Raw genomic sequence first — 27934 nt, forward strand, 5'->3', positions numbered from 1 at the left:
TTTTTTTAATTGTAAATTGACATTATAGCTGTCTATGAGGTACAAAATGATGTTACGATTTATGAATACAATTTGGAGTAATTAAATCAAGTTGATTAACATATCCATCATGTTACCATTTTTGTGGTGAGAACATTTGAAATTTCTGAGCAATTTTGAAATGTACAATACATTTTTGTTATATTCACCGTGCTGTGCAATGTATGGCAAAGGAAAGAACCTTATTCTTCCCGTCTAACTAGGACTTTGTGCCCTTTGACCATCATCTCCCCATTCCTCCCATCCCCCAGCCTCTGGTAACCACCATTTTGCTTTCTGCTCCTTTGAGTTTGATAGTTTTTTATTTTATACATAAGAAAGAACATGTGGCATTTATCTTTCTGTGCCTGGCGTATTACACTTAGCATAATGTTTTCCAGCTTTGTCCATGATGTCCCAAATGACAGGATTTCCTTCTTTTTCAAGGCTGACTAGTATTCCATTGTGTACACACACACACACACACACACACACACACACACTACACCATATTTTCTTCACCTGTTCATCTTTGATGGACACTTAGGTTGATTCCATATGTTGGCTATTGTGAACAATGCTGCAGTGAACATGGGAATGCAGACATCTTTTTGACATACTGATTTCAAATGTTTTGGGTAAATACCCAGAAGTGGGGTTGCTGGATCTACTGATGATTTCCTAACTACTCTTCTTCTTAACTACAGACAACCCTTTCTTTCTTATGATAAAGACGGCATTTGGCTCATGAGCAAGGTGGCGAGGTCATCAAGTGAGTCAGACGTGCAGCTCTGGGAAACAGAAGAGGATGACATGACAGAAGGTGATTTAGGGTATGGCCTTGGAAGGAAACCTGGTGGGATTTATGAGGTAGAAGTTTCACATAGGTCTAGAAAAAGATCAGATGGAAAGAATTTTAGCCCTCCTCCATTTCCGAGAAAAGGAGAAGAAAGAAGTGAAGCGAGTTTTCAGTATTCCAAGCATAACAGCCTGCAAGATACATTCCCTCAAGTGTCCAGAATTTCCAATTACAGACGACAAAGTAGCACTGGTAAGAATGCTGAATTTCCTCTCCTTTCTTTCTCCTGTGAATAGTATCAAAGCTATAACCCTTCCAAAATCTAAAATAAATAATCACATTGCATTTTAGAATTTTTTTTTTTTTTTCTCTAGACAGAGTCTTGCTCTGTCACCCAGGCTGGAGTGCAGTGGCGCGTGATCTCGGCTCACTGAAACCTCCGCCCTCAGGGTTCAAGCGATTCTCCTACCTCAGCCATTGGAGTAGCTGGGATTACAGCTTAGCCACTGCACCTGGCTAATTTTTGTGTTTTTAGTAGAGGCTGGGTTTCACTATCTTGGCCAGGCTGGTCTCAAACTCCTGACCTCAAGTGATTTGCCCGCCTCGGCCTCCCAAAGTGCTGGGATTACAGGCGTGAGCCACCGCACCCAGCCTTTAGAAATTTATCTTCATTCATCTCTTGGGACTGGTGGTAGTACAAAAGTAATTGATGTTTATATTTCTAAAATTGTACAGATTTGAAGTACAGTAGTTATGCACCTAATATATTTGTTAATGATGTCTGTAAGTGATTACCAGCCTTGCCTTTTTTGTGATGTACTTTTTTTGTAGTCAATAAATATTTATTGGGCATCATTAGGTATCAGGCACAGGTCTAATTTCTGAGAATAATGTCAGTAAACAAAATAGACAAAGGCCCTAATGTCATGGATTTCACATTCTAACAGAGGAGATAGAAAATAAACCTACAGGCCGGGTGCAGTGGCTCACGCCTGTAATCCCAGCATTTTGGGAGGCCCAGGCAAGTGGATCACCTGAGGTCAGGAGCTTGAGACCAGCCTGGCCAATATGGCGAAACTCCATCTGTACTAAAAATATAAAAATTAGCTGGGTGTGGTGGCACGTGCTTGTAGTCCCAGCTACTCGGGAGGCTGAGGCACAAGAATTGCTTCAACCTGGGAGGCGGAGGTTGTGGTGAGTCAAAATTGTACCATTGCACTCCAGCCTGGGCAACAGAGCAAGACTTTGTCTCAAAAAAAGAAAAAGAAAAAAAAAACCAAAACCCTGCAAATCAACAGATGTGTAACACTGGGCAGTGGTAAGTGAAGGGATAGTGAGTGATTATGGGGAATGGGGTGCTAGTATTTCAAGTCAGGGTTAGGAAGGCTTCTGTAAGTTGACTTTTTTTTTCTTTTCTTTTTATTTTTATTTATTTATTTATTTTTGAGGTGGAGTCTCACTCTTTTCGCCCAGGCTAGAGTGCAGTGTCACGATCTCAGCTCACTGCAACCTCCACCTCACGGGTTCAAGCTATTCTACTGCGTCAGCCTCCCAAGTAGCTGGGATTACAGGCACACGCCACCATGTCTGGCTAATTTTTTTTTTTTTTTTTGTATTTTTAGTAGAGATGGGGTTTCACCACGTTGGCCAGGTTGGTTTCAAACTCCTGACCTCAAGTGATCCACCCACCTTGGCCTCCCAAAATGCTGAGATTACAGGCGTGAGCCACTGTGCCCGGCCTTTTTCTTTTTTAAAAAGAGAGGGTCTCACTGTGTCACCAAGGTGGAGTGCAGTAGCATGATCACAGCTCACGGCAACCTCAACGTCCTGGGCTTAAGCAATCCTCTTGCCTCAGTCTCCTGAGTAGCTGAGACTACAGGCATGTTCCACCATATCCAGCTAATTTAAAAGAAATTTTTTCGGCCAGGCGCCATGGCTCACGCCTGTCATCCCAGCACTTTGGGAGGCTGAGGCGGGTGGATCACGAGGTCAGGAGTTCGAGACCAGCCTGACCAACGTGGTGAAACCCCATCTCTACTAAAAATACAAAAATTAGCCAGGCGTGGTGGCATGCACCTGTAATCCCAGCTACTCAGGAGGCTGAAGCAGGAGAATCGCGTGAACCTGGGAGGTGGAGGTTGCAGTGAGCTGAGATTGTGCCACTGCACTCCAGCCTGGCGACAGAGCAAGACTCCGTCTCAAAAAAAAAAAATTTTTTTTTTCTGGAGACAAGGTCTCACTGTGTTACCCAGGCTGGTCTCAAACACCTGACCTCAAGCAGTCCTCCCACCTTGGCCTGAGCACCAGAATGAAGGGGGGAGTAAGGCAGTGGATCTTTAGGAAAGGAGTGTTCCAGGAAGAAAAAAGATGCTTCTGGTTATTTTAGGATGCCATGAAACTCTCAAAAATTGTCAAAACAGTTCGTCTTAATTTATCATAACCAAAAAGAAATTATACCTTACCTTATGGAAATAATAAAATTTAGCATCATATTGTGATAAAATGTTACAACTCCAAAATGATCGGGAATTTGTGGATAAGCCCATGCCTGTACCATGGCACCAGCTCTTATCTGGCTAAATATTTTGTAATCTATGTTGTAAAACTTCCTCTTCTGAAACTTCCCCTCAAAGTTGAACAAACACAAATTAGAACAACATGAGAGTGATTTAAGAAACATGGTTTGAGATTTACAAAAATACATGATAGCTCAGGGTTCGTCCCCATCCTTCAAAATCCCTCTGAAATTAGAATGGGATTATTTTTATATTTTTCTTCCAATTCCTTATTGTGTATAGAGAATGGATACTGTTTTGCAAGCAAAATGTTGAAAACTGAGCATGATGCTAAGATGCCTTTATAAAAACATGAATAGGCCAGGTGCAGTGGCTAACGCCTGTAATCCTAGCACTTTGGGAGGCTGGGGTGGGTGGATCACAAGGTCAGGAGTTTGAGACCAGCCTGGCCAAGATGGTGAAACCCCGTCTCTACTAGAAATACAAAAAAATTAGCTGGGCATGGTGGCAGGTGCCTGTAATCCCAGCTACTCGGGAGGCTGAGGCAGGAGAATCACTTGAACCCGGGAGGCAGAGGTTGCAGTGAGCCAAGATCACACCACTGCCCTCTAGCCTGGGCAACAGAGCAAGACTCTGTCTCAAACAAACAAACAGCATTAAGAAACACTGGGGTATAAATAAGATTTAAATAGTGATAGTATGAGTTCCCATTTTGTTGGGTTATGAACTTTTCTTTTTATTAAAGTTGGCCCTATCACTAATAGATAATTTCCAAAATACCACACATTTAATGGCTTAAAACAACACAAATTTATTATTTTACAGTTCTGTAGGTCAGAAGTCCCAAATAGGCTACGTGTGGTAGCTGATGTCTATAATCCCAGCATTTTTGGGAGGCCAAGGTGGGAGAATCACCTGAGGCCAGGAGTTCGACACCAGCCTGGTCAACATAGAAAGACCACAACTCCACAAAAAAATGTTTAAAAATTAACCAGGTGTAGTAGTGTGCACCTGTAGTCCCAGCTACTTGAGAAGCTGATGCAGGAACACTGCAGCCTGAGCAATAAAGCAAGACCCTCTATCTGTGGAAAAAAAAGTCCCAAATAAATTTCAGTGGGCTAAAGCCAGGGTGTTGGCAGGATGCATTCCTTCTGGAGGTTCAGTGGGAAGACTCTACTCCCTTACCTTTTCTAGCTCCAGAGGCTACTGCATTCCTTGGCTCGTGGCCCCTCCCCATCTCCAAAGCCAACAATGGCTGAGTCTTTCTCACATCGTATCACTCTGACATTGACCTTCTCGTCTCCCTCTTTCATTTATAAGGACTCTTATGAGGTACACTGGACTCACTTGGATAATCCAAAGTACTCTCCCATCTCAAAATCCTTAATCTCATCACATCTGCAAAGTTCCTTTTGCCATGTGTTCACAGCTTCTGGGAATTGGCATGTAGACATCATATTCTGCCTACCACAAGTATTAATAGAATAGAACTTGTCACCACCAACCCAGAGTCACTCTGTCCCTCCTTGGAAACCTGTATCATCCATCACAGTACAAACATGATTTAGGTTTTGCCTTAGATACTGTCATGTTAATGAAATTTCAGCACCATGCCCGGCTAATTTTTGTATTTGATAGTAGAGATGGGGTTTCACCATGTAGGCCAGGCTGGTCTAGAACTCCTGACCTCAGATGATCCACCCTCCTCAGCCTCCCAAAGTGCTAGGATTACAGGTGTGAGCCACCGCACCCGGCCTTTTTTTTTTTTTTTTGAGACAGAATTTTGCTCTGTTGCCTAGGCTGGATTTTTAGTAGAGACAGGTTTTCACCATGTAGACAGGCTGGTCTTGAACTCCTGACCTCAGGTGATCTGCCTGCTTCAGCCTCCCAAAGTGTTGGGATTACAGGTGTAAGCCACCGCGCTCAGCCTTCAGGTTTTTTATTTTATTTATTTATTTATTTATTTATTTATTTATTTATTTATTTATTTTGAGACAGAGTCTCGCTGTCGCCCAGGCTGGAGTGCAATGGCGCGATCTCGGCTCACTGCAGGCTCCACCCCCCGGGGTTCACGCCATTCTTCTGCCTCAGCCTCCCAAGTAGCTGGGACTACAGGCTCCCACCACCTCGCCCGGCTAATTTTTTGTATTTTTAGTAGAGACGGGGCTTCACTGTGTTAGCCAGGATGGTCTCGATCTCCTGACCTCGTGATCCACCCGCCTCGGCCTCCCAAAGTGCTGGGATTACAGGCGTGAGCCACCGCACCTGGCCAATTTATTTTATTTTATTTTATTTTTTTGTTTGTTTAATTTTTTTTTTTTTTTTTTGAGACGGAGTCTTGCTCTGTCACCCAGGCTGCAGTGCAGTGGCGCAGTCTCGGCTCACTGCAAGCTCCGCCTCCTGGGTTCACGCCATTCTCCTGCCTCAGCCTCTCCGAGTAGCTGGGACTACAGGCGCCCGCCACCACGCCCGGCTAATTTTTTTGTATTTTTAGTAGAGACGGGGTTTCACTGTGGTCTCGATCTCCTGAACTCATGATCCGCCCGCCTCGGCCTCCCAAAGTGCTGGGATTACAAGCGTGAGCCACTGCGCCTGGCCTTTTTTTTTTTGTTTTTTTGAGACAGAGTCTCGCTCTATCCCCCAGGCTGGAGTCTAATGGTGCAATCTCGGCTCACTGCAACCTCCGCCTCCCAGGTTCAAGCAATTCTCCTGCCTCAGCCTCTCGAGGAGCTGGTACTACAGGCAGGCACCACTATGCCCAGCTAATTTTTGTATTTTTAGTAGAGACGGGGTTTCCCCATGTTGGCCAGGCTGGCCTTGAACTCCTTATCTCAAGTGATCCGCCCGCCTCGGCCTCCCAAAGTGCTGGGATTACAGGCGTGAGCCACTGTGCCCAAAGTTATTTCTTATGTATTTATACCACTACATCATTCAAGCTTAAGCCAAAACACCAAAATCTATTTATTTTACTCACCAATATTCATGTTTTTCTATATTTTTGTTTGAATGTAGCAATTAACCAACTCATTAACATCAGTTTTATTTTAGAGTCCTTTTTTGTTTTTTTTTAGATGGTCTTGCTCTGTTGCTCAAGCTGGAGTATAGTGGTACAGTCATAGCTCACTGCAGCCCCAAACTCCTGGACTCAAGTGATCCTCCCACCTCAGTCTCCCACGTAGCTGGGACTGCTGGCACATCACCACGTCTAGCTAATTTTTTATTTCATATTTTGTAGAGACGGAGGTCTGTGTTGCCTAGGCTTGTTTCTAACTCCTAGCCTCAAGTGATCCTTAGAGTCTATTTAAAAATTTTTTTTATTCAAAAGTACAGTATATGTCTTTTCATTTGTGAAATGTTTTACACTCCTATTTTTACCATAATTTGGTCTGTTATAATTTTTTCTTTTTGAAACAGAGTCACTCTGTCGCCCAGGCTGGAATACAGTGGCACGATCTCCGCTCACTGCAACCTCCTCCTCCCGGGTTTAAGTGATTCTCCTGTCTCAGCCTTTCAAGTAACTGGGACTACAGGCAGGCACCACCACGCCCAGCTAATTTTTGTATTTTTAGTAGAGACAGAGTTTCACCATGTTGGCCAGGCTGGCCTTGAACTCCTGACCTCAAGTGATCCGCCCGCCTTGGCCTCCCAAAGTGCTGGGATTACAGACGTGAGCCACTGCACCTGGTGGTATATTATAATTTTCTTCTCTTTGCAATTTAGGGGATACCTGTATTTGGTAATTTGTAAACAAATGTCCTGTTTAATTAGTTAAAATATTCAAATTTTTTCCCCTAATAGATTCTTTTCTCCTCCCCTCCAAGTAGATTCGAATTCAGAATTGTCAAATGAAGAATTAAGGCAATGTCTTCATGAAACTTTAGAGGTAGGTACTCTAGCTAATATAAAAATTCTCGGTTTACCTGGGTCCCAGCAGCGGCTGCAGTGCTCTTGTCTTCTGCAGCTCTCCATGCCCTCTCCTTCTCGCTTCCGGAAACATGGCCTCTGGTGTGGCTGTCTCTGATGGTGTCATCAAGGTGTTCAACGACATGAAGGTGTGTAAGTCTTCAACACCAGAGGAGGTGAAGAAGCGCAAGAAGGCGGTGCTCTTCTGCCTGAGTGAAGACAAGAAGAACATCATCTTGAAGGGGAGGGCAAGGAGATCCTGTTGGGCGATGTGGACCAGAACATTGATGACCCCTATGCCATCTTTGTCAAGATGCTACCAGATAAGGATTGCCTCTGTGCCCTCTATGACGCAACCTACGAGACCAAGGAGAGCAAGAAGGAGGACCTGGTGTTTATCTTCTGGGCCCCTGAGTCTGCGCCCCTTAAGAGCAAAATTATCAGTGCCAGCTCCAAGGACGCCATCAACAAGAAGCTGACAGGAATCAAGCAAGAATTACAAGCAAACTACTATGAGGAGGTCAAGGACCACTGCACCCTGGCAGAGAAGCTGGGGGGCAGTGCCATCATCTCCCTGGAGGGCAAGCCTTTGTGAGCCCCTTCTGGCCCCCTGCCTAGAGCATCTGGCAGCCCCACACCTGTCCTTGGGGGTTGCAGGCTGCCCCCTTCCATCCAGATAGGAGGGGCTGGGGGAATCCCAGCAGAGGAAGGGCAATCCCTTCACCCCAATTGCCAAACAGACCCCCCACCCCCTGGATTTTCCTCCTCCCTCCATCCCTGATGGTTCTGGCCTTCTGAAACTGCTTTCGATCTTCTGATTCCTCTTGGGTTGAAGAAGACCAAGTTCCCCCCAGGCACCCCAGTTATGGGGCGGCCTGTATTTTCTTTAACAACACCCCCACTCCCCACCCGTTCCTCCCCCTTCCCTTGCTGCTGACTGGTAACTGCAATAGTGACTCTGTGCTTGTCTGTTTAGTTCTGTGTATAAATGGAATGTTGTGGAGATGACCCCTCCCTGTGCTGGCTGGTTCCTCTCCCTTTTCCCCTGGTCACTGCTACTCATGGAAGCAGGACCAGTAAGAGACTTTCGATTACAAAAAAAAAAAAATTCTCAAGTGAATAAAGTCCATTGATAGATATTTTGTTTAAATGGTACCAAATCTGTGTGGAAGGCAAATTTTGGTTTTCCAGATATTCTTGCTGAACTTGAGAGCTCATCTTTTTCAACTGGCCTCCTCTGTTTCTTATCCACCTCATCTCTTAAAAGAAACTACTTATGTAAACATGCCCACCAGTTCTCCTTTCCACCCCACTTCTCCTATCTCCTCCTTGAGAAAGTAAGTTATCACTTCCTTCCACCTGCCTTCCCCGTATGTGTGGCTTCAAACAATCTGACTTAATTTAACCTCATTAAAGTCAGAAGCCCAGAGTCTCAGGCAGACTGAGTAGCCCACTGCCTTGGTGGAAATAGCAGTTTCTGCGAGCGGTGTCTGTCCTTTGGGAAATAGGAAGCCCACCTTAGTGTGTGTTTGGGACTCTTCCCGTGAAAGCTACTGTATTCAGCTGCCGAGACAAAGTACCACAACTGGTGGTTTAAAACAACAGAAATCTGTTTGCTTTTAGTTCTGGAGGCGGAAGTTTGAAACCAAAGTTTCATCAGGCCGTGCTCCCTCTGAAGGCTTTAGAGGAGAGTCCTTTGGCTCTTCCTAGCTTCTGATGCTTGCTGCAATCCTTGGTGTTCCTTGGCTGGTAGCTGCAGAAATCCAGCCTCTGCCTGTCACATGGCCTTCTCCCTATGAATCTGGGTCCAAATTTCCCTCGATTTATAAGGACACTAGTCATTGGATTGGGGCCTGCAGCTGCCTCCTCACCTTGAGTCCCTACATAAGGAACTGCAACCTCAGTATGTAAACAACATGAAAGCCAACTGGGGCTGGGGGCAGTGGCTCATGCCTGTAATCCCAGCACTTTGGGAGGCCAAGGCAGGTGGATCATTTGAGGTCAGGAGTTCGAGACCAGCCTGGCCAATATAGTGAAACCCTGTCTCTACTAAAAATACAAAAATTAGCCAGGCAGTAGTGGCACGTGCCTGCAATCCCAGCTACTCAGGAGGCTGAGGCAGGAGAATCGCTTGAGCCTGGGAGGCAGAGGTTGCAGTGAGCTGAGATCACACCACTGCACTCCAGCCTGGGTGACAGAGTGAGACTGTCTCAAAGACCTTCCTGGTTCAAGCAATTCTCATGCCTCAGCCTCCGGAGTAGCTGGGATTACAGGTGTGAGCCACCATGGCCAGCTATTTTTTACTTTTTTAATTGAGACAGAGTCTCGCTGTCACCCAGACTGGAGTGCAGTGCCTCAGCCTCGGCTCACTGCAACCTCCGCCTCCCGGGTTCAAGTGATTCTCCTGTCTCAGCCTCCAGAGTAGCTGGGATTACAGGCATGCACCACCACGCCCGCCAAATTTTTTGTATGTTTATAGTAGAGACATGGTTTCACCATGTTAGCCAGGCTGGTCATGAATTCCTGACCTCAGGTGATCCACCCACCTCGGCCTCCCAAAGTGCAGGGATTACAGGCGTGAGCCACCTTGCCCGGCCGAGGCTTTCAGTTTTAGTAGGTCTGGTTCACTCACTAAGTTTAGAAGAATTTTCAGCCTCATTTGTAAGTGGTTTGAGCCAAGGGTAAATGTAGACTAGCCAAACTGATAATTTTAGGGTTGCATATCTTGCAGATAGGAAGACTAATTTTCTTTCTGTCCTCAGGAGGTAGAAATTTTAAAAACTGAACTTGAGGCATCTCAAAGACAACTCAGAGGTAAAGAGGAAGCATTGAAAATTCTTCAAAGCATGGTAAGAAGTTGTTTTTAAACTTTCACCACTTACACATTCCAATAATAATGTTGGTATGGTTTTAACTTTTAAAACCAAAGCAGAAGGACTTAATATAGTTGAGGGTTTTTTTAGGTATATATATTTTTAAGAGCTTTATAATTTATATATCATGAAGTTCACATGTAAATGTACACTACAATTCATTTTTACTAGATATAAGAGTTGTACCACCATCACTATAATCTAATTTTAGAACATTTCCAACACCAAAAAAGGGACTTGGTGCCCATCAGCAGTCATTCTTCATTCCCACCCCTATCCCCAGTAATCTATTTTCTGTTTGTAGATTTGCCTTTTCTATTTAATATAAATAGAATCATAAGATATGTGACTGGATTCTTTTGCATTGAGATTCTTTTAGTTAGCATGTTTTAGAGGTTCATACATGTCGTAGCATGTATCAGTACTTTCTTCCTTTTTATTGCCAAGTGATACTCCATTGTGTAGATGCACCATGTTTTGCTTATGCATTCACCAGTTGATGGACATTTGGGTGGTGTATTAGTCCATTTTCATGCTGCTGATAAAGACATACCCAAGACTGGGGGAAAAAAAAGAGGTTTAATTGGACTTACAGTTCCACATGGCTGTGAAGGCCTCAGAATCATGGTGGGAGGTGAAAGGCAGTTCCTACATGGCAGCAGCAAGAGAAAATGAGGAAGATTCAAAAGTGGAAACCCCTGATAAAACCATCAGATCTCATGAAACTTATTCACATACCAGAACAGTATGGGGGAAACCACCCCCATGATTCAAATTATCTCCCATTGGGTCCCTCCCACAACACATGGGAATTATGGGAGTACAATTCAAGATGAGATTTGGGTGAGGACACAGAGCCAAACCATATCATTCTGCTCCGGCCCCTCCAAATCTCATGTCCTCATATTTCAAAACCAATCATGCCTTCCCAACAGTCCCCCAAAGTCTTAAATCATTTCAGCATTAACCCAAAAGTCCACAGTCCAAAGTCTCATCTGAGACAAGGCAAGTCTCTTCTGCCTATGAGCTGGTAAAATCAAAAGCAAGCTAGTTACTTCCTACATACAATGAGGATGTAGGTATATAGCCATTCCAAATGGGAGAAATTGGCCAAAACAAAGGGGGTACTGGGCTCATACAAGTCCAAAATCCAGCAGGGCAGTCAAATTTTAAAGCTCCAAAATGATCTCCTTTGACTCCAGGGCTCACATCCAGGTCACACTGATGCAAGAGGTGGGTTCCCATGGCCTTGGGCAGCTCCGCCCCTGTGGCTTTGCAGAGTACAGCCTCCCTCCTGGCTGCTTTCACAGGCTGGCATTGAGTGTCTGTGGCTTTCCGGGGTGCACAGTGTAAGCCATGGGTGGATCTACCATTCTGGGGTCTGGAGGATGGTGGCCCTCTTCTCATAGCTCCACTAGGCAGTGGTGTAGTAGGGACTCTGTGTGGGGTCTCCAACCCCACATTTCCCTTCTGCAGTGCCCTAGCAGAGGTTCTCCATGAGAGCCCCATCCCTGCAGGAAACTTCTGCCTGGACATCCAGGCATTTCCATACATCCTCTGAAATCTAGTGGAGGTTCCCAAACCCCGATTCTTTACTTCTGTGCACCCACAGGCTCAACATCACGTGGAAGCTGCCAAGGCTTGGGGCTTGCACCCTCTATATTCACAGACCAAGTTGTACCTTGGCCCCTTTCAGCCACTGCTGGAGTGGCTGGGATGCAGGGCACCAAGTCCTTAGACTGCACACAGCACGGGGACCCTGGGCCCTGCCCACGAAACCATTTTTTCCTCCGAGACTTCTGGATCTGTGATGAGAGAGGCTGCTGCAAAGGTCTCTGACATGCCCTGGAGACATTTTCCTCATTATCTTGGGGATTAACATTTGGCTCCTCATTACTTATGCAAATATCTGCAGCTAGCTTGAATTTATCCTTAGAAAATGGGATTTTCTTTTCTATTGCATTGCCAGTCTGCAAATTTTCTGAACTTTTATGCTGTGCTTCCCTTTTAAAATGGAATGCCTTTAACAGTACCCAAGCCATCTCTTGAATGCTTTGCTGCTTAGAAATTTCTTCCACCAGATACTCTAAATCATCTCTCTCAAGTTCAGAGTTCCACAAATCTCTAGGGCAGGGGCAAAATGCCACAAATCTCTTGGCTAAAACATAACAAGAGTCACTTTTGCTTTAGTTCCCAACAAGTTCCTCATCTCCATCTGAGACCACCTCAGCCTGGATTTCATTGTCCATATCATTATCAGTGTTTTTGTGAAAGACACTCAGCAAGTCTCTAGAAAGTTCCAATCTTTCCCACATTTTCCTGTCTTCTGAGCCCTCCAAACTGTCCCAATCTCTGCCTGTTACCCAGTTCCAAAGTAGCTTCCACATTTTTGGGTATCTTTTCAGCAATGCCCCACTCTACTGGTACCAAATTACTGTATTAGTCCATTTTTATGCTCCTGATAAAGACATACCCAAGACTGGGAAGAAAAAGAGGTTTAATTGGACTTACAGTTCCACATGGCTGGGGAGGTCTCAGAATCATGGCGGGAGGCGAAAGGCACTTATAACATGGCAGCAGCAAGAGAAAATGAGAGAGATGCCAAAGCGGAACGCCTGATAAAATCATCAGATCTCGTGAGACTTATTCACTACCATGAGAACAGTATGGGGACAACCGCCCGCATAATTCAAATTATCTCCCACTGGGTCCTCTCACAACATGTGGTAATTATGGGAGTACAATTCAAAATGAGATTTGGGTGGGGACACAGAGCCAAACCATATCAGGTGGTTTCCACTTTTTGACTGATGAATAGTACTGTTCTGAACACTTTCTTTGTGTGGAAAATTCATTCATTAATTTCCACATTCATGGGAAAAGAGCCAAACCAAGATCTCCTGACTTTTGAACTATCAGACTCTCCATAAAAGGTGGTCACTGGGAAATTCTTATCTCAATTCATCTTAATTTTCCATTGCCTTAAAATAGAAGAGAACTTCATGATGTACATAGGAGTGATTACAGATTTAATTTATACTGATGCTAGTTTTATTTTTCTTAGGCAATACTTGGCAAAGCCACAAGTCATACGCAGGCAGTGCTTCAAAAAACTATGGAACAAAACAGATCCTTGGAGAAGGTATTTGGTGCTTTCAGTGTAGACTTACTGAATCCAATAAGCTTTAAATATAATTTCCCTAAACTCACCATACTAATGGATCTGTCATTTGTGCATACCCTCTGCTAGGTGTGCTTCAGTTCTGATGGTCTTCCCTTTTGGAGTTTACAATCTAAAACAGATTGTCATGTGCACAATGAATTCAGGTTATTTTTATTTCCCCATATTAAGGTAGTAGGAAGCCTGCCAAATTGGTACTTCTCATTTCTTCTTCGGTTTTTTTTTTTTTTTTGAGATGGAGTCTTGCTGTGTCGCCCAGGCTGGAGTGCAGTGGCGCGATCTCCATTCACTATGAGCTCTGCCTCCCGGGGTCACGCCATTCTCCTGCCTCAGGCTCCCAAGTAGCTGGGATTACAGGTGCCTGCCACCACGCCCGGCCAATTTTTTGTATTTTTAGTAGAGACGGGATTTCACCGTGTTAACCAGAATGGTCTCGATCTCCTGACCTTGTAATCTGCCCACCTTGGCCTCCCAAAGTGCTGGGATTACAGGAGTGAGACACCGTGCCCAGCCCATTTTTCTTCAAAAGAAAATTTTTTTTTAAATCCTTATCCTTGCCTGGCAGGACGTATGTCTTTCTGACCATCTCATCTTCACTATAAAGGTAGTTAGGAATCATCCTAGATGGTCATGTCTCCTGTGCTTGGTGTGTTCTCCCTTGATGGGACAATTGAGCTAAGATTTCCAGGAGTGGATTTTGCTTGAGGTCTCTACATGCAGCGGAGGTGGGCACTGAGAAATCTAGGTGTAGCAGTCCAGCAAATTTTGAAGGCAAACAATTTGAAATTTTTTCTATATTAAGTGAGTTTTGGCAGAGTTGTTTTGAGTGCTAAAGAGGCATATGTGTTTGCAAATGTCAGAGATACTTTTAGAGCAATAATTAATTTTTCTCTTTAAACCATTTCTGAGAACTGATTATATGATTTATTTCAGCTATTCACAATGTCCTGAAATGATTTATTTGTAGTAATTTGCCACGAAGGTACTATTTTCTTTCCATAGGAAATAAATGCCTTGCAGTGGGAAATAGAATTTGATCATAATAGATTTAAAAATATAGAGGAATCTTGGATCCAAAAATATGACAGGTTTGTATATTACTCCATTATTTTTCTTTGACAACCTTTAAAATGTATGTAATTCAAAAGTAATTTATGCTTTCTTCTTTGAGCCAAGTGCAAAAGATTATAAAATTTTTATTGCTTATCCACTTACTAGTCACATATTTTTGTTAGTGTTAATTTTCCTTAAAGAAAAAAAATAGCATAGGCTGGGTGTGGTGTCTCACACCTTTAATCCCAGCACTTTTGGGAATCTGAGGCACTTGGATCTGAGGATCACTTGAGTCCAGGAATTTGAGACCAGCCTGGGCAACATGTTGAAACCCTATCTCTACAAAAATACAAAAAGTAGCTGGGTGTGGTGGCTTGCATCTGTAGCCCCAGCTACATGGGAAGCTAAGGTGTGAAGATCACTTGGGCCCGGGAGTTGGAGGCTACAGTGAGCCATGATTGTGCCACTGCACTTCAGCCTGGATGACAGAGTGAGTCCATGTCTCAAAAATAAAACAAAACAAAAAAACTAAAACCAAAATAGTATAAACTCTATCTTAAAATACAGTGTAAGAATTATTTTAGAATTGGAACTATTTGTTTTTTTCAAACAAAATCTTTTGAGGGGCTGGGCATGATGGCTCAGATCTGTAATTTCAGCACTTTGGGAGCCCGAGGTGGGAGGACTGCTTGGTTCAGGAGTTCAAAACCAGCCTAGATGACATAGCAAGATCCTCATCTTGTTAAAAAAAAAAAAAAAAGATGAAAAATAAGATAGTTAAGATGGTAAATTTTTATGTTCTGACAATCAACTCCAAAGAGAGAAAAAATATCTTTGGAACAACTCTTTTATTTGTGTGAGTTTATTTAATAACTTTAAGTTATACACTTACTATAAAGTCAGTCATTTCAGTTGGGTATGGTGGCTCACACAATCCTATCGCACCCCAATCCCTGTTGGACTGAACAAAGGGGGACGAACGTGGGAATAAAAATAAGGACAAAAGAGTATATTTGGAAGAAGGGGTCAGGGGGCTCCTTGCTCTAGTGAACAAGGGCCCTGAGCTTTTAGCACCCTTCGTATTTACTGAGTAAAGGAGATAGGGAGGAGGTGGTTGTCAGTCAGCTGCGTGACTCGGTGCAGGCTTGCAGAACGGCATTCTCTGAACAGTAGTATCCAGATGTTCCAGTAGATAACGTCAAGGAGCACGGTGCCAGAGAGTGACTGCCGTCAGCAAACCTTCTGGTGGCAGGTGCAGATGTGAGTTTGCCCACATCCTGCATTCATGATAAACAGTTTGCTGTTGGATCATATAGCCTCAGTGGAATGCTAAGTTGGTCATGATCCTCTGGCTTTCGGCTCTCTACATAATCCCAGCATTTTGGGAGGCTGAGGCAGGTGGATCACTTGAGGCCAGGAGTTAGTTCTAGACCAACCTGGCCAATGTGGCGAAACCCTGTCTCTACCAAAAATACAAAAATTAACTGGGCATGGTGACGCACACCTGTATCCCAGCTACTCAGGAGACTGAGGCAGGAGAATCGCTTGAACCCAGGAGGTAGAGGCTACAGGGACCTGAGACTGGGCCACTGCACTCTAGCCTTGATGACAGAGCGAGACCTTGTATCCAAAAAAAAAAAAAAAAAAACAAAGACTGAATAATATTCTGTGTTACGTATGTAGGCCATTTTGTTTATCCATTCATTCCTGATGGACACTTGAGTTAACTCTACCTTTTGGCTATTTTGCATGATGCTGCTATGAACATGGGTGTACCCTATGTATCTTTTTTTTCCGTGAAATACTTTGTTGGTTTTTTTTTTTTAGTGCAGTTGTAGATTCACAACAAAATTGATCAGAAGGTACAGAGATTTCCCATATACACAGCCTCCCCCACTGACTACATCCCCCACCAGAGTGGTACATTTTTTATAACCAATGTTGATATATCATTATTACCCGAAGTCCATAGTTTACATGAGGACCTATGTATGTAAGTTTCTGAAGGTGACCTAAGCATATAGTTGATATTCAAATGGTTATTAAGTAAAGAGAATGAGTATGCAAAATGGATGGCTTAGAAATACTTCTGGTTCTGATTATGTCTCAACTAAGAAGGGTTAAGAGTATGTTTAGGCCTGGTGCAGTGGCTCACGCCTGTAATCCCAGCACTTTGGGAGGCCGAGGTGGGCAGATCACTTGAAGTCAGGAGTTTGAGATCAGCCCAGCCAACATGGTGAAACCACTTCTCTACTAAAATACAAAAATTAGCCGGGCGTGGTGGCGGGCACCTGTAATCCTAGCTACTCAGGAGGCTGAGGCAGGAGAATCACTTGAACCTGGGAGGCAGAGGTTGCAGTGAGTTGAGATCACACGACTGCACTCCAGCCTAGGTAACAGAGCAAGACTCTGTCTCAAAAAGAGAAAAAAAAAAGGGGTATATTTAAAATCTTGGCTGGGCATGATGGCTCACAACTGTAATCCCAGCACTTTGGGAGGCTGAGGCGGGCTGATCACTTGAGGTCAGGAGTTCGAGACCAGCCTGGCCAACATGGTGAAACCCCATCTCTACTAAAAATACAAAAATTAGCCAAGTGTGGTAGCAGACGCCTGTAATCCCAGCTACTTGGGAGGCTGAGGCAGGAGAATCACTTGAACCCAAGAAGTTGAGGTTGCAGTGAGCTGAGATTGTGCCACTGCACTTCAGCCTGGGTGACAGAGTGAGACTCCATTTCAAAAAAAAAAAAAAAAATCTTACCACATTCCTTTAAATCGTTTTTATTTTTATGATACATGTAAATTCCACACTATTTTGAAGTAGGAAAAACTATATTTAGATTTTTGTGTTCCAATTATGGCAATAAAAATATTCTCACTCAGCAAGGAAGTTTTAATGTTTTAGTTATTTGAAGGCTACTTTTTTCCAGGCTAAACTGTGAAAATGCAGTCCTCAAAGAGAATTTGAAAGTGAAAACAGAAGAAATTAAAATGCTGAAGTCTGACAATGCAGGTAATGATGATTTTTGTATTAAGAGCACATGTATCAGTAAAGATAACATGCTAGTATTTTGAAATAATATACATTAAGTATAATAGAGGGAAGAAATGTATCATTTAGGTTTTTTAAATTTAAGAAAATTTATCAAGGTGAAATTCACATAACATAAAACTATTTAAAAGTGAACAATTCCTGGCTGGGCGCAGTAGCTCATGCTTGTAATCCCAGCACTTTGGGAGGCCAAGGTGGGCAGATCATCTGAGGTCAGGAGTTCAAGACCAGCCTGGCCAACATAATGAAACTCCATTTCTACCGAAAATACAAAAATTAGCGAGGCATGGTGGTGTGCACCTGTCGTCCCAACTACTCAGGAGGCTGAGGCAGGTGAATCACTTTTACTCTGGAGGCCAGGGTTGCAGTGACCCGAGATTGTGCCTCTGCACTCCAGCCTGGACAACAGAGTGAGACTCCATCTCAAAAAAAAAAAAAAAAAAAAAAAAGTGAACAATTCTTGCCAGGCAAAGTGACTCATGCCTGTAATCCCAGAACTTTGGGAGGCCAAGGCAGGAGGATCACTTGAGCTTAGGAGTTTGAGACCAGCCTGGGCAACATAGCAAAACCTTGTTTTAGAAACAAACAAACAACAACAACAACAGAAAAACCAAAATTAGCCAGATGTGGTGGCACTGGCCTGTAGTCCCAGCTACTTGGGAGGCTGAAGTGGGAGGATTGCTGGAACCCAGGAGGTTGAGGCTGCAGTGAGCCATGATTGTGCCACTGCACTGCAGCTTGGGTGACAGAGCGAAACTCGGTCTCGAAAAAATAAGTTAACAATTCAGTGGCATTCACAAAGTTGCCTAACCACCACCTCTGTCTAGTTCCAGACAGTTCCAGTACTCCAAAGTAAAATCTCATATCTATTAAGCAATTTCTCCCTATTTTCTCCTTTTTATTTAGTTTTCACTTAAAGCAAAATTGTAGAGCACCTGATATTTGAAGAACCTAAGTAGAAATGATATATATATGTATATAATTTATATGTTATATATCTCTTATATAATGGTCTACCTTACGATGAAAGTTGACGCAAGGATACTAAGATATTTGATGTTAACTTTTTTTTTTTTTTTGAGACAGAGTCTCACTGTATCGCCAGGCTGGAGTGCAGTGGTGCAATCTTAGCTCACTGCAAGCTCTGCCTCCTGGGTTTAAGCAATTCTTCTGCCTCAGCCTCCTGAGTAGCTGGGACTACAGGTGCATGCCACCACACCCAGCTAATTTTTGTATTTTTAGTAGAGACAGGGGTTTCACCATGTTGGCCAGGATGGTCTCAATCTCCTGACCTTGTGATCCGCCCGCCTCAGCCTCCCAAAGTGCTGGGATTACAGGTGTGAGCCACCTCGCCTGGCCTTTTTTTTTGAGATGGAGTCTCACTGTTGCCCAGGCTGGAGTGCAGTGGCGCCATCTTGGCTCACTGCAACCTCCACCTCCCGGTTCAAGTGATCCTCCTGCCTCAGCCTCCCAAGTAGCTGGGACTACAGGTGCCCGCCACCACGCCTGGCTAATTTTTGTATTTTCAGTAGAGGCAGGGTTTCACCATGTTGGCCAGGCTGGTCTCAAACTCCTGACTTCAAATGATCCACCCACCTTGGCCTCCCAAAGTGCTGGGATTACAGGCATGAGTCACCATGTCCGAACTGATGTTAACTTTTTACATATTTTATTTATTTATTTATTTATTTATTTATTTATTTATTTATTTATTTATTTATTTTCACACACGATCTTGCTCTGTTGCCCAGTTTGGAGTGCAGTGACACAATCTCAGTTCACTGCAACCTCGACTTTTTGGGCTCAAGAGATCCTCCCACCTCAGCCTCCCAAGTTGTTGGTACTACAGGCATGTTCCACCATGTCCAGCTAATTAAAAAATATATTATTATTATTATTATTATTATTATTATTTTGAGACAGAATCTCACTCTGTCGCCCAGGCTGGAGTGCAGTGGCACAATCTCGGCTCACTATGACCTCTGCCTCCCAGGTTCAAGTGATTCTCCTGCCTCCATTTCCTGAGTAGCTGGGATTACAGACACCCACCCCATGCCCAGATTTTTTTTTTTTTTTTTTTTTTGAGACGGAGTCTCACTCTGTCGCCCAGGCTGGAGTGCGGTGGTGCAATCTCACCTCACTGCAACCTCCTCCTCCCGGGTTCAAGGATTCTCCCGCCTTGGCCTCCCACATAGCTGGGATTATAGGCACCTGCCATCATGCCCAGCTAATATTTTTGTCTTTCTGTAGAGACGGGGTTTCACCATGTTGACCAGGCTGGTCTTGAACTCCTGACCTCAGGTGATCCGCCCGCCTTGGCCTCCCAAAGTGCAACATTAAAAAAAAAATGTTTGTAGAGATGGGGGTGACTCACTTTGTGAGGGCTCAACTCCTGGGCTCAAGCAGTCCTCCCAACTTGGCCTCCAAAAGTGCTCGGATTACAGGTGTGAGCCACTGCACCCAGCCCTAAAAATTTAGAGAAGAGGCTAGTTCTTCCTTCTTAGCAGAAATTAAAGAGGTGGCTTGAGGAGGACAAAACACAAGCCAAGCGCTGTTGCTCATGCCTGTAATGGCCAGTGCTATGGAAAGCCAAGGGGAGAGGATTGCTTGAGGCCAGGAGTCTGAGACCAATCTGGGCAACATAACGAGACTCTTCCTCTACAAAAAATAAACAAAAATTAGCCAGACATGGTAGCATGCACCTGGTTTTTTTTTTTGAGAGGGAGTCTTGCTCTGTCGCCCAGGCTAGAGTGCAATGGCGCAATCTCACCTCACTGCAACTTCCTGGCTGCTTGGGAGGTTAAGGTGAGAGGATCCCTGGAGCCCAGAAGTTTGAAGTTGCAGTGAGCTATGATTGGACCACTGCACTCCAGCCTGGGTGACAGAGCAAGACTCTGTCTCTTAAACAAAGAAAAGGAAGGAAAAAAAGAAGAAAAGGACAAAAAAAGCTCTAAATTAGGCCCTGGGGCTGAGAGCGGCACTTTATGCTGTGTCTTAGCTGAGTTGTATAAACGCCTCCAGCTGAGATCTGCACACACAGCTGGCGCTTCTCAGCACCAGGGACTCCAGATGTCTCCTCTGTTAGATAAGTTCAGGACAGACGCTGCTCACCATCATAAGTCCTCCCCTTCTGTCCTACCACTCCACCCTGCAGTGACAGGGAAAAGATACTGTTTTCTGCTCTCCAGTAGACATCAGGACCCCTCTCTTTCTAAATGTTTGGTTTGAGGTCTTCTTGTGAAAACTCCTAATACAAAAATCTGATGGAGCTTGGATAGCTGGTATGTTTGATATGGATACAATATATGAGATCTCACCATCCAGTTTTCTCACTAACCATAAAGTCTCTGAATAATTTCCTTTTACATATTCCCTTTTGGAAAATCCTACAAATTTTCCAAGAGGAAACAGGAATCCAACTTCAGTTGCAAAGTTAAGATGCTTTTCCATTAAAAATGACACCATCTCATCTAGTATTACATATATATGATCTTACGTGATACTCACTATTCTATCAGATAGGTTTTCTGAATGGAGCCAGATCTTGTGGGTAGTGTATTGCTTGTACGAAATGAATATGTGATGTTGGGGTAACTAGATTGGATGAGGGTGGAGTTAGGCTTCATAATGAATACTTTCTCATATGGCCCTTCCTAGTTTTGAATCAACGGTATTTGGAGGCCCTCGCCATGCTTGATATCAAACAGCAGAAGATGGCTCAGGAAAACATGAGCTGTGATAAAAGTGGCTTTGCAGAGGCTTCAGGTCTTGAGGTAGGTAAGCATGCAGGAAAGCTGAACAGAAGGGACATTTTCTACTTTCCTTTTCTTTCCCTCATTGCCCTTGTGTACACATTCTAGGATAGCACATACTTAGCAATTTGAGGATGACAGTGAGAGACGCCCCTGGGCCCAGGTTGGTTCTTCCAGTTCTGCTGGTTCCATGCCCTTCATACAGGACATTCTTGGACATGAGGGAATGTGCTGGCCACTTCTGCCCCGTTTATTTCTCATCTTTACAGTTCCAGCAGAAGCTGTGTTGGTAATGTCTCACATGTGGGTCGAGACTTAACCGTTTGAGTGGTTTCATACACATTGTTGTATCTGATCTTCATCAGAGTCTTGTGAGGGCTGCAAAGCAGGTATTTTCACCATTTTAGAGAAGAGGAAACTAAGGCTCAAATTAGTTCAGTTACTTTCCTGAGGTGGCAAGGTCAACCTGTGGTAAAGCCAGGTTCAGAAAAAAATCTGCTGGTGCAATGCCAATGGCTGGCAATGTGGGAGTTTGGCTAATGAGGTCAGCAGGGGCCTGGGACTCACAAAAAAATAATGGAGCAGTAGAGTGATAGGGGGCGGCCATGCACTTATTGTAGGACTTCGGAAAAATTGGTAATAACAATAGCAAATACCTGTATAGTCCTGAGCAAGTTCAGATGATGTTCTAAGTGCTTTACATACATTGATGTATTTAGTCTACACAAATACCCCATAAAGTGGGTACTGTTATAACCCCCACTTCACAAATGAGGTAACAGAGGCATTGAGGGGTTAGGTAATTTGCCTGGTGTCACATGGCTAGTGCATAGTGGAGCTGGGATTTGCAGCCTGTAGACTGAGCTTAGAGTCTGTGCTTTTGAGCACCATGTTCTACTGCCATGGGTGGAAAACTAGTATAATAGCAAAAAGGAAAAATGCAAGAAACAGCTTAAAGAAAGTTTAGGGACAGGGTGTTTTATGATAGTCTCGAGTAGACTACGGGCCAGCCTTACCTCCAGCCAGGCAGGAACAAAGGCCCCGACATAGCTGGTGAGGGAGCACTGAGGTGAGGAAGTAGCACCGGGAGTCAGGGGTCCTGGCCGAAACCTGCTGTGATTTATATTGGCCCTTCCCAGGTCTTAGCTGCTTTTGGCAACTTAGGCATGGGCGATTATCAGAAGTAGGAAAATGAAAAGGGAAAAGACCTTTCTGCCACAGATCCACCATTTGTACATTCAGCTCAACTGAAAGCTCACTCTGTGCTTCACGGTTATCATTGATGTGAGAAAGAATGTTCCGAAATGGCCTTTACACTAAGGGAGGCAGTGGAATTTTCCTCTCTGAAAAGCCTCTAAAATAGGATTATATTTTATGTCAGCTCATCCATGTGAAATGTACAGCAACAGGAAGATGCTTAGATAACAATTTTACAGTAAATTCCACACAAAACTTTATTTTTAATTTATCTTTTTGTTTTGTTTTGTTTTGTTTTTGAGACAGGGCCTCACTCTGTAGCTCAGGCTGGAGTACAGTGGCACAGTCATAGCTCACTGCAGCTTAGACCTCCTGGGCTCAAGTCATCCTCTGACCTCAGCCTCCCAAGTAGCTGGGACTACGGGTGCACACCATTATCACACCCAGCTAATGTTTTTTGTTTATTTTTTGTAGAGACAGTGTCTCATGTTGCCCAGGCTGGTCTCGAACTCCTGTGCTCAAGCTATCTGCCTGCCTTGGCCTCCCAAAGTGCTGGGATTACAGGTGTGAGCCACCACACCTAGCCCATATGAAACTTTAAAATATGGGCCAGGTGCAGTGGCTAACGCCTGTAATCCCAGCACTTTGGGAGGCTGAGGCAGGTGGATCACCTAAGGTCGGGAGTTTGAGACCAGCCTGACCAACATGGATAAACCCTGTCTCCAGGAAAAATACAAAATTAGCTGGGTGTGGTGGTGTATGCCTGTAATCCCAGATACTTGGGAGGCTGAGGCAGGAGAATTGCTTGAACCTGGGAGACGCAGGTTGTGGTGAGCCGTGATCATGCCATTACACTCCAGCCTGGGCAACAAGAGCAAAACTCTGTCTCAGAAAAATAAATAAATAAATAAATATGGCACAGGCCAGCCGCAGTAGCTCACACCTATAATCCCAGCACTTTGGGATGCCGAGGCAGGTGGATCATTTGAGGTCAGGAGTTCAAGACCAGCCTGACCACCAAGGTGAAACCCCATCTCTACTAAAAATACAAAAAAAATTTAGCTGGGTATGGTGGCACATGCCTGAAATCTCAGCTTGAACTTGGAGGCAGAAGTTCCAGGGAGCTGAGATCGCACCACTGCACTCCAGCCTAGGTGACAGAGTGAGACTCCATCTCAAAAATAAATAAGAATAAAATAAAATATATGGCACATTATGTTGTATAGATTGCTCCTGTGAAATTGGTACATACTGGAATATGTTGGGAAAGTATTTGTGGTTAGCTTTGTGTTTGAGATGGAGTCTTGCTCTGTTGCCCAGGCTGGAGTACAATGGTGCAATCTCAGCTGACTGCAACCTCTGCCTCCCGGGTTCAAGCGATTCTCCTGCGTCAGCCTCCCAAGTAGCTGGGATTAAGGCATCCACCACCATGCCCAGCTAATTTTTGTATTTTTTAGTAGAGACGGGTTTCACAATGTTGGCAGGATGGTCTCGAAATCCTGAACTCAGGTGATCCACCTGCCTCAGCCTCCTAAATTGCTGGGATTACAGGCATGAGCCACCATGCCTGGCCCACTTGTGGTTAGCTTTTAAAGTGGAGTTTTAAAAAGTAAAATTATTATACTACTTTTCTTCCAACTACAGTGGTCAACCAAGTGTCAACCAAAAATAAGGGATCAGAATCTAGTTTATTATTTATTTATTTTTGAGACAGAGTTTTGCTCTTGTTGCCCAGGCTGGAGTTGCAATGCATGATTTCAGCTCACCGCAACCTCTGCCTCCCGGGTTCAAGTGATTCTCCTACCTCAGGCTCCCAAGTAGCTGGGATTACAGGCATGAGCCACCACACCCAGCTAATTTTTGTATTTTCAGTAGAGACGGGATTTCACCATGTTGGTCCGGCTGGTCTTGAACTCCTGACCTCAGGTCATCCACCTGCCTTGGCTTGCCAAAGTGCTGGGATTACAGGCATGAGCCACCACGCCTGGCCAGAATCTAGTTTAAAGAGTTTATTCAAGCACAAAAGTGGAGGATGGATCACCCAAGGAGCCACATATTCCAAAGAAGTCAGTGTTTTAGGCCGGGTGTGATGGCTCACGCCTGTAATCCCAGCACTTTGGGAGGCTGAGGCGGGCGGATCACGAGGTCAGGAGATCGAGACCATCCTGGCTAACAAGGTGAAACCCTGTCTCTACTTAAAAAATACAAAAAAATTAGCCGGGCATGGTGGTGGGCACCTGTAGTCCCAGCTACTCGGGAGGCTGAGACAGGACAATGGCGTGAACCTGGGAGGCGGAGGATGCAGTGAGCCGAGATCGCGCCACTGCACTCCAGCCTGGGCGACAGAGCGAGACTCTGTCTCAAAAAAAAAAAAAAAAAAAAAAGTCAGTGTTCTAAAGTGTAGAAGTTTGTGCTGGCTTATATGGACAATGTTTAGGGAAGTTTAACAGAATTTCAGCATCTTTTGATGGTATGGTTTGGTGCATAGTTACAGAGATCTTATTAGTTGAGGTGATCGTTTTCTTTTGGGGAAGGTATATTTAACATTCCACACTGAAGATGTAACAGCCATGGGGTTCTTTTGGAAGTCATCTAGTCTGAGTTAGGTATAAGAAAATAAGACAGCTAATCTGTAACAGAGGTCAGTGATGGAAGCAGAAAGATCTGGTCTCTGTTCTCTCCTCCTCATTTACAGAACAAGAGCAACAAGGAAGAGGGTTACTCTCTAATCTAGAGGCAGAATTTCAAACATGCTACCTGACTCAGTCTCCAGGGCTTAACTTCACCCTTGGCATAAGTTTGGATGGTGCTAAAGTTTTATTCTTTTACACAGGAATCAATCGTATTTTTTTATTTTTTTTAGGAGTGGAGGGATGACTTTTTCTCATTATATATTAAAATTCCCTCGTCATTTCTGAGTAGATGACTCAGCTTAGAGGAAACTGGCAGTAGTGAATGCCAGGCATCAGGGCCACACTGTCACAGGAAAGGTGTGCTGTGGATGTTAGCGTTAACCATATTGTTAGGCTAAACTCCTGCCAAGGACTCAGACCTATAGGAGAGTGGCGCCAGGATTAAAGGTTTTTTTTTTTTTTTTTTTTTTTTGAGACAGAGTCTCGCTCTGTCGCCTGGGCTGGAGTGCAGTGGCGCAATCTCGGCTCACTGCAAGCTCCGCCTCCCGGGTTCACGCCATTCTCCTGCCTCAGCCTCCGAGTAGCTGGGACTACAGGCGCCCGCCACCGCGCCCGGCTAATTTTTTTGTATTTTTTAGTAGAGACGGGGTTTCACCGTGGTCTCGATCTCCTGACCTCGTGATCCGCCCGCCTCGGCCTCCCAAAGTGCTGGGATTACAAGCGTGAGCCACCGCGCCCGGCCCAGGATTAAAGGTTTTAAGAGTGAGATGAAGGAAAGTAAAATTCCCTTTTGTTTGTGTCCAAGTCATGACATTCTTTTCATCATTTGTAGTTAATTTCTATTTGTATTCTAAGATCCCAGTCTCAGCTTTCTTCTATTTTGTTTTTCCTTTCCAGTTTTTTTGGATCAGATGCCTGAGTAGTAGTGTGCATGGATATGTGTGTAAATGCCCCCGTGTTTGTGTGCAGCTAAAACAGTGTGACACTTAGTAACAGGAGCAATGCTTTTCAATTTAAAGCTTGCAGTCCTCGGAGCCTGCCTTTGTCATGGGCCTGGAGGGAACCCCTGTTCTTGTGCCAGAATGGCAGCATCCACTCGGAAACTGCTTCTTCAGCTCAAACAAGAGGTATTGCGTTATCGCAACAGCAAAAGCTTTAGTTTTGTTTCTCTATTAATAGTAGAATAAATGGACATGTTTGCAATAATTAACTTCATTTTAGTAGTTATTGACTATGGAACTTATGCTTAGTTTTCATGTGATAGCATCAACTTATTAACTGGATTTTGTTTACCTGGTTCCAAAATACAAATATTAATAGTACTTGGGGCACGGTGCAGTAGCTCACGCCTGTAATCCCAGCACTTTGGGAGGCTAAGGCAGGCAGATCACCTGAGGTCAGGAGTTTAAGACCAGCCTGGGCAACATGGTGAAACCACGTCTCTACTAAAAATACAAAAAATTAGCCAGACGTGGTGGCAGTCACCTGTAATCCCAGCTGCTTGGGAGGCTGAGGCAGGAGAATCACTTGAACCTGGGACGCGGAGGTTGCAGTGAGCTGAGATTACACCACTGCACTCCAGCCTAGGCAACAAGAGCGAAACTCCGTCTCCAAAAAAAAAAAAAGTACTTGGCATGATATTTGAAGTTACCTAAAGTCATTTGCTTAAGCTCATAATTAATATTCCTAAAACTTATATTGTTCTCATCTATACATGGCCCTAAAATTACTATATAACAGAAGGAAAATGTACATTTATGCTTAAAATCACTAGGATCAGCAACACTGATTAATGGAGAGATAAGCATGGAGTGTATTTGAACAGCAGCAAGGCACAGTGAAAGGAAACTTTGTCCCAGCCAGACCTAGGTTTGCATCTTTGCTCCACCATTTACTAGCTGTGTGGCTTTGGATGGGGTAGGTCTCAGTTTTCCTACTGTGTTAAGTGGAGGTTAATAACTACCTTGGATGGTTGTTGTGAGGAAATAGACATAAAATGTTTAGCACAGCACCATGAACATGCCAGACATTAATTCAAATGATAGCTGCCATTATATTTGGTCTTTGAAGTTATGGAATTTAAAGTCCTTAGGTGTGGCAAACCACCATGACACACATTTACCTAGGTAACAAACCTGCATCCTGCACCTGTATCCTAGAACTTAAAATAGAATAAAATAGGACAAAATTACATTTAAAAAAATTAAAGTTTTTTTTTTTTTTTTGAGGCAGAGTCTCACTCTGTTGCCCAGGCTGGAATGCGGTGGTGCAATCTCGGCTCACTGCAACCTCCACCTCCTGGGTTCAACTGATTCTCTGCCTCAGGCTCCTGAGTAGCTGGGATTACAGGCGCCTGCCACCACTCCTGGCTAATTTTTGTATTTTTAGTAGAGATGGGGTTTCACCATGTTGGCCAGGCTGGTCTTGAACTCCTGACCTTGTGATCCGCCCACCTCGGCCTCCCAAAGTGCTGGGATTACAGGCGTGAGCCACTGCACACAGCCAAAATAAAGTCTTTAAAGTATATAGGAAAGCCAACAGTTGGACAGTAGCCATTCATTAAGAAAAGCATGAGGGGGCAATGGGTTACACCTGTAATCCCAGCACTTTGGGAGGCTGAGGTGGGAGAATCACTTGAGCCTAAGACATCACAGTTACAGTGAGCCGTGTTCATACCACTGCACTCTAGCCTGGGTGACAGAGTGAGAGACCCTGTCTCAAAAACAAACAAAAAAAGGCCAAGTGCAGGGGCTCACGCCTGTAAACCTAGCACTTTGGGAGGCTGAGGCGGGTGGATTGCCTGAGCTCAGGAGTTCGAGACCAGCCTGGGCAACACAGTGAAACCCCACCTCTACTAAAATACAAAAAATTAGCCAGGCGTGGCAACATGCACCTGTAGTCCCATCTACTCAGGAGGCTGAGGCAGGAGAATTGCTTGAATCCAGGAGGGGGAGCTTGCA

General features: G+C 44.3%; 1 protein-coding gene across 1 annotated transcript in view; it reads left to right on the forward strand.

Annotated features, from left to right (window-relative positions):
- The first annotated feature begins 1011 nt into the window (after window positions 1-1011).
- The window catches only part of CCDC125 (coiled-coil domain containing 125), a 39184-nt gene continuing 12261 nt past the window's right edge, over window positions 1012-27934 (forward strand). The window contains 10 exon segments of the mRNA XM_063623189.1: window positions 1012-1069; window positions 7158-7216; window positions 7295-7478; window positions 7481-7756; window positions 9999-10085; window positions 13174-13251; window positions 14293-14378; window positions 17271-17353; window positions 21050-21165; window positions 25994-26101. Of these exon segments, the coding sequence (XP_063479259.1) occupies window positions 7329-7478; window positions 7481-7756; window positions 9999-10085; window positions 13174-13251; window positions 14293-14378; window positions 17271-17353; window positions 21050-21165; window positions 25994-26101 (984 nt within the window). The 5' untranslated portion in view covers window positions 1012-1069; window positions 7158-7216; window positions 7295-7328.

The sequence above is a fragment of the Symphalangus syndactylus genome, chromosome 18, assembly GCF_028878055.3.
Source record: "Symphalangus syndactylus isolate Jambi chromosome 18, NHGRI_mSymSyn1-v2.1_pri, whole genome shotgun sequence".
Lineage (NCBI taxonomy): Eukaryota > Metazoa > Chordata > Mammalia > Primates > Hylobatidae > Symphalangus > Symphalangus syndactylus.